The sequence below is a fragment of the Hermetia illucens genome, chromosome 5, assembly GCF_905115235.1.
Source record: "Hermetia illucens chromosome 5, iHerIll2.2.curated.20191125, whole genome shotgun sequence".
NCBI lineage: Eukaryota > Metazoa > Arthropoda > Insecta > Diptera > Stratiomyidae > Hermetia > Hermetia illucens.
In genome coordinates, this window is record NC_051853.1 from 72261956 (window position 1) to 72269074 (window position 7119).

Below are 7119 nucleotides of genomic sequence, written 5' to 3' on the forward strand. Positions count from 1 at the left end.
GATCAATGTATTATAGTTATCAAACTAAATACATGCCCTTCTTCTTTTAACCTCCACGAACACCTAAAAATTCTTTCCACCAATTCACTCAATAATAAAAGTTAACAGTCTAATTGAGTATCTTTAAAAATCTTCCCAAAGAAAAGTCGACAGAGAAAGTTGAACAATCATAACTGCATAAGAAATTACAAAAAAAAATAACGACAAACATTTGTTTTATATGAACTTTTTATTCGACTTTCTATTAAATTTCAATTTGATTTATAACAAATAGGAAAATGCAAAATAATTTCTCCTTCCCCACCACTTAGAGTGCTCTCTGTTCAGACGCTCCGCTCGATGCATTCGAATCGTCGCTTATACACGTCCATTGGTTTTCATTATTCTCTTTCCATAAGCTCACCTTATTATCACCTCCCGATACTGCCAAAATGTTTCCTGTCAACGACCAGCTCACATTCCACACGACGTCATCGAACGTATGCAGAATAAGTGGAGTCCATGTTGTCAAATCTTCACTATTCCAAATAATAACACGGCGATCTTGTGAGCATGAGGCGATTTGCGACCGTGGTAATCCAATGCTAGGTGCCCAAGCCACATCACGCACCCAATCAGAATGAGCTTCGAGACGTGACTCCTCAACCCAACGATCTTGATCTTCTTTCCAAATTTTCACGCAATTATCACAACCGCCAGAAGCGATGCGTTTAATGTTGCCGGAACGAATTGTTTTTTGGTCAAATCCAGGCTCTGGAACAGTTGATGGACACCAACTAACAGCATTACAGCCAATTGTATGGGCGTTTGAAATTTTTTTGGAATCCCACGTGCCGAATTCAACGTTACATGTTAAAATAGAAATAGAACCATCGGAGCTACCACATGCTAATATTAATCCATAATCGGCTGGTGCCCAAGCCACAGAGTTTACGGACGAGTCATGATTACCGTATTCGTACCTATAAAAGAAAATTCAATTTTTTATTGAGTATTAATGATATATTGAACGTTGTTTAAAAGCGAAAATGTCGAGCCCATTTCTCAAGTGTAGACAATTGCCAAAGAAAAGTTATATGAAATCTTCAAGGGTTCTAACGGGTGAGCCGCCTCCAACGAGTGGACGTGAAAATATCGGAAAGGCAATGAGACAACAGACGGAAATAGATTGTTCGAAAAGTGGGAAGATTTAGTCGACATCAGGTCCTCATAAAATCCAAGAATTAGCGCTCGTAGTATCGAAGGTGGTCTATTTTTAGTAACATAATTTGCTATTAAAGTTTTAGTTAAATTCAGGTTATGGATGTATCTAGGAAAGTGGAAGAAGTAATTAAACAATTATAAGTAAGTTAATTGCACATCCTCAAAATGTGAACATAATTCCCGAGGTCCATTGGAATCAACTACTCTCAAAATGATTCCACGATATGGTTTTTAGTGATCGACGAAGATGAGGCCACAAGCATATCGCAAGTACATTATTTTTACGAGGGTATAATCAAATACAAGGGGTCAATTAATATTTTGTGTACTTTTGCCATCAGTCTTAAAGAGGGGAGAGTACGGGGTTTTGAAAGCAGTCATTTATTTGAAGGGCCATTTTCAGCAATCAGCCAAACCAGAAATCTGGAAAAAAATCACGTATCACACATCATATCCTCAATAACAATATCTGCTCAAATAAATTCATCCTAGAATCATAAACTTTTGGCAGTAATAGAATCATCATCATCATCAACGGCGCAACAACCAGTATCCGGTCTAGGCATGCCTTAATAAGCAACTCCAGACATGCCGGTTTTGTGATATCCCTAAAAGCTGTCTGGCGTCCTGACCTATGCCATCGCTTCATCTTAGGCAAGGTCTGCCTCGTCTTCTTTTTCTACCGTAGATTTTGCCTTATAGACTTTCCGGGTGGGATCATCCTCATCCATACGGATTAAGTGACCCGCTCACCGTAACCTATTGAGCCGGATTTTATCCACAACCGGACGGTCATGGTATCGCTCACAGATTTCGTCGTTATCTAGGCTACGCAATCGTCCATCCTCATGTAGGGGCCAAAAATTCTTCGGAGGATTCTTCTTCTTCAAGTCTCCGAGGAATACATGAGGACTGGCAAGATCATTGACTTGTACAGTAAGAGCTTTGACCCTGTGGTGAGACGTTTCGAGTGGAAAAATTTTTGTAAGCTGAAATATGCTCTGTTGGCTGACAACAACCGTGCGCGGATTTCATCATCGTGGCTGTCATCGGTTGTGATTTTCGACCCTAGATAGGAGAAATTATCAACGGTCTCAAAGTTATAGTCTCCTATCGTTATTCTTCCCGTTTGACCAGTGCGGTTTGATGTTATTGGTTGGTTGGTTTTTGGTGCTGACGTTGCCACCATATACTTTGTCTTGCCTTCATTCATGTGCAGGCCAAGATCTCGCGCCGTCTGCTCGATCTGGATGAAGGCAGTTTGTACGTCTCGGGTGGTTTTTCCCATGATGTCGATATTGTCAGCATAGGCCAGTAGTTGGGTGAACTTAAAGAGGATCGTATCTCTTGCATTTACCTCAGCATCACGGATCACTTTCTCGAGGGCCAGGTTAAAGAGGACGCATGATAGGGTATGAACACTTCATGCAAGACCGTGGCGGTAGACTATAGTACATTATAGGAGGCAACGTGGTCAGCATTGCGCTCGCCCGTGATTAGGACCCCTTGATTTCTTTCAGATACCAATTCACAGCTGAGTTGACTGATATTCGACATTCAGTGACAACACAAATTTAAAACGAGACGTTCCTTTACGACAGCCTAGCGGTCTAACCACTGAGCCATCTGGACACTTGTAGTAATATGCATAGTCTATGCTCTAAACCATGTTATTATAAAGGTTGGTAAATATCCATCAATTACTGACAGAGTTCTTTTGTGTGAATTTACTTCAACCTGAAGCGGGGGAACTTCTAATTTTCGACTTGCTTTTGGATGCACATGGATCGAATCGTTTACACCGCTCTAACTCTAACTGAACTACAATTGTCACAAACAAAAATCCTATCCTATCTAGACAATGCATCTGTGCATACCTGACTATGGTCAACATTATAAAATTAAAGTTCCAATCATTATAACATCCGCCAATGACTCTATTTATTTCAAAACCTAAAAAATATTTCAGTGGACACTAGTTTACATTAGACATTCGTTTGTGAATGAATCCATTAGAAAAACGTCAGCGAATTCCCCATTGGTCATGGACGTTTAGGTTCATATTTTTTTTGTTCTGCTGTTGTAAGTTTATCACTGCACAAGATTAAGTGTGGTGATAATAAAACTAAGGCACAGTCTACTCGAAAATCAAATAGAGAAAAAATAACAACACAGAGAAGGGGTTTGTGTGAATAAAAACAACGAAATGGCGTTTAAGAGAAGTAAACGGGCTATGCCTAAAGACAAGGAGCCAGCGTCGAAGTCGTCGGCAGACTTATAGAGCTGGAAGGATAAAGATGATGAAACCCTATTGTCTTTCATTGTGAAAGCATTGTTTCCGAGACTGTAGTGATTGAAGCTCTATATTTTTTCGAAGAGTTGGTAAAGACTCAGCCAAATGGAGAAAAAAATCCAAATTGTACAAAAAACACTGACTTATTTACAGATAATATAAAACATAAAGAATCGACTTAGGAACCGGGAATTCCAGATTCCTTCAACCAGCAGAAACTTTTTACTAGAGACACAGGTTCATCAAGTATAGAAACGACTACTGAGCGGGGTATGCAAGCTGTCTGGCCAGGCTGTGATCTGATATATGAAGGATACACTAAATGATTAGTACACGCCTGGATAATAAGCATGAAAAGAGACCGCATTAGCTAAGAAAAAAAACAACCAGCATATAATGCCAGCAGTAGCCAGACATGTGGTCTCGTAATAAAGCTGATCTCAAGCAACTTGTCCAAAAGTGGAATGGTCACCTCATACAAAACGATCTGAGTCTGAATCCTAATAAAACAGAATTTTTTAATGACTGACCATAGTAAAATAGTCAGTGGCAGCAATCTACCAAGAGCTGAACAAGATAAATGCCAAACAAATGCTATCAGCCAATGGGATGTTATGAAATTGCTTCGTGCGTCAGTTTAGATAATAAATCTGGCGTCGCAGCGATCGTGAAAAATTTCGAGAGGCGTCTTCGATGGTATAGCCATGTACTTCGCACTGACGACAACACTGCTGCTAAGACTGATCTTAGCATCAAGCATGCCTTCATAAGTTACATGGTGAGAGCCTCTCAACTCCATCGAGCAGAACGGCGCAATCGATTAAGACAAGCCGACCACGCTTCTGAACGAGATACAGATTAAAGAAGAACATGTAAATTCACGACTAATGAACCTTGAATTTCAGAAAAGAAAACATTGATGAAGGCGATAGTTAGTTTTAGCCAAAGTTGAAAGTTTTCTTGAAGTTTTTCTTTTATATGTTTCAATTCTATTGAGTGTATTACTTTGAAGCGTCGTTTATGATCCCGCTGCTTATCAAGTATTCGTATTTCGAGGTTTTAGGGGTGAGAAGCGTCGATCAGGTTTATCAAGGCTTTTCAGAGCATAAGATAGAGACTGTACTAGTTAGCAATTGGGTGGTGATGGAAAATTTTGAGAAGTGCTTGATAGAGCCAAAATTTTCCTTAATGTACCTTGGCATGCTGTTAAGACCAGCTGAACTTCAAAGAGCATCTCAGCTACGAGAACATTAAAGGAGCAGTACTGTTAGCACTAACAAGGATAATGCCCGACATTGGTGAACCCAAAATACGTAATGCATTGTTGTGTGGAAGCCGCTATTATTATATACAAAACCGATGTAATATACACGCTCATTGAACTGGGTTTAAAAATACTCTCTTAGTCTTCCCTACCTGTTATAAAAGCTGACTAAAAGGGATGGAAATTTGTGGGCCAGAAGCCTGAATATATTGAAATTATTTTGTCACCAAAACATCTAATACAGCTCGGATAGTGACTGATTTCACAGCTACGACCCTTGACTATCAAGAAAGGATTCTGATTGCTTTCCGAAATGTCCCCACGCTTCTTGACAACGATATCAAAGACCCTAATAAACTCCCTTCCTCTAACTTGAGCAAGAATTCCGCCCATATAAACTGAACATTCTGTGCCTAAGTGAGAATTTGCAACTGCAGAATACCTTCGCTTGGGGGCATAATGATCTCCCCGCCAAAAATGTTCTTTGCAGTCCCTGAAATTTCTACAAGTTTTGGACGCAAAGATCAGAAGGCTGGAGTGACAGTAGAAGATCACATATTTAAAGATGATGTTATACCATGAAATGGGATCCACCACCCTAAGATGGCCGACGAGTACCTGTCCTTAAATCTATATTGGGTAGAGCAATGGAGAATTGCTCGTAAAGTTTGCTGAAAATTAACGAACATCACCAGATACTGTTAACGAAAGCTAATACATTCGTTGATTCAAGATGCCGGTACAGACCAACTTTTTGAAGAGTGAGTAAGAAAATTTTCATTTCAATCGAAAGTAAATCAAAGCTTTTGAATCCTGAAAATTAAATTTCGTTGCTACATTTAGGGTGGTGCTCAGAGGTGGCGGTGAGGAAGACGGGGATGCAACCCTGTCGGCCAAACCAAAACCAAGTGGCCGAGGAGAACCTCCATAGTGGTGGCACCTTGAGACGCTGTACTCACTTTGGTTTGCCGGTCGTGATGCAGTTGGCGAATGCTCCAAAGGCCTAATCTGGGCGATCAGACCCGAGTCTGCACGAGGACTCATCTGAAGTGGCAATTTGATCACGAAACCTCACCGGGGGTATACTGGTACCATGGGAACTGGGATAGCTCCTGGACTCTCATACTCTGGGTGGACTTCTGTTGTATGTGAGTACAGCTCGGTTATTTGCGGTAGGACCCCTTGTGGGAGTTTCATGGGGGTTGTGGTTATGCTCAAGCGAGAAGAGACCTTCGGGCCTCGGCGTGCGTTTCAACACGGGTGCCCTACTCCTTAGTTCGGTAGAGATTTAGGCAGGTCTTGCATCCACCAGTATGAATGTTAAGCCATGCACTTGGTATAGACTGGTACCGTTGTTGCTTGTCACAGTGGGGCTCTGATTGTGGTCACAAAATCAATCCGTGTCCGTAGAGGACCGTGTGATTAAGTCTCCACGATAGGTACCCACGTAAAACTAACATTTAGGGCAATATTCTTCTGTTTTGGTTTAGATACAAATTTGCTGTTTCGAGACCATTAATTTGGTGCTTCCAAGATAGTATTTTCAGCTACATGTGTATAAAACTTTGTAGAACATTATACCGCCTTACTATGGTATATAATCTCACTGCCCCCTTTCATGTAACTCTCCATAAACGTAAACCTAATTTACTTTTATTGTCAATGAGGCACGATTTGCACGTTATGTACATTGTGAAAACTAACTCATTACAACCAAATTTTCAAATTTTGGCCTTCCCCTTAAGGGTGTTTACGGATGATACTATATCTTAAAGTAGATTAATTTATCCATACAAATGTGTTGATAATTAGAGACTTACAATTTCACCCAATCTCCTGACTCCTTCCAAATAATCACTTTCCGGTCATACGAGCATGAGGCTAAAATGTTCCCATATTTAGGATGAGCCCATGCCACTTGCCATACTGGTCCACCATGCCCCTTTAGATCCGCCACCAAAGTTTGACTCCCGTTTTTAATATCAAAAATTTTCACCGAATTATCTGATGAACATGTCGCAAGCCGGAGTCCGTAGTAGTCCACTTCGGCGCCGTGGATCATATCCTCATGGCCCGTGTCGATAGTATTCAGTAAAGTGACCATTATGAATTATGTTAAGAAGATATAGTTGCAAAACTACGAAAAAACAGTAGTATTATCTAAAAGACACGGAAAATCAACAAATTCCGGCCAACACTCCCCGATAAAAGTTGACAATTCGTTTTGACATACGTGGAGGATTGCAATCGTGCCAACAAGAAAAACTACTATAATTCTAGTAGTTTTTGTATTCTATATTATTGGGTTTGTGTCCGGAATAAGTTTCGCATATGATATTTGGCGGGAAAGTGATTTTTT

General features: G+C 40.4%; 1 protein-coding gene across 1 annotated transcript; it reads right to left on the reverse strand.

The window, feature by feature from the left end:
• Positions 1-210: 210 nt before the first annotated feature.
• Positions 211-7006, reverse strand: LOC119656535 (protein SEC13 homolog). Its single transcript, XM_038062881.1, has 2 exons — positions 6581-7006; positions 211-962 (listed from the first exon to the last, which is right to left on the reverse strand). The coding sequence occupies exons 1-2, from the start codon at positions 6862-6864 to the stop codon at positions 308-310; spliced, it is 939 nt and encodes a 312-aa protein (XP_037918809.1). The 5' UTR covers positions 6865-7006; the 3' UTR covers positions 211-307.
• Between the last annotated feature and the right edge of the window lie 113 nt (positions 7007-7119).

Excerpts from the sequence above, each read along its gene's own strand:
- LOC119656535 (XM_038062881.1), bottom strand. The coding sequence starts at position 6,864 with ATGGTCACTTTACTGAATACTATCGACACGGGCCATGAGGATATGATC. Across the intron at positions 963-6,580 it reads TCAGGAGATTGGGTGAAATT|GTACGAATACGGTAATCATG; the intron begins GTAAGTCTCTAA and ends TTTCTTTTATAG.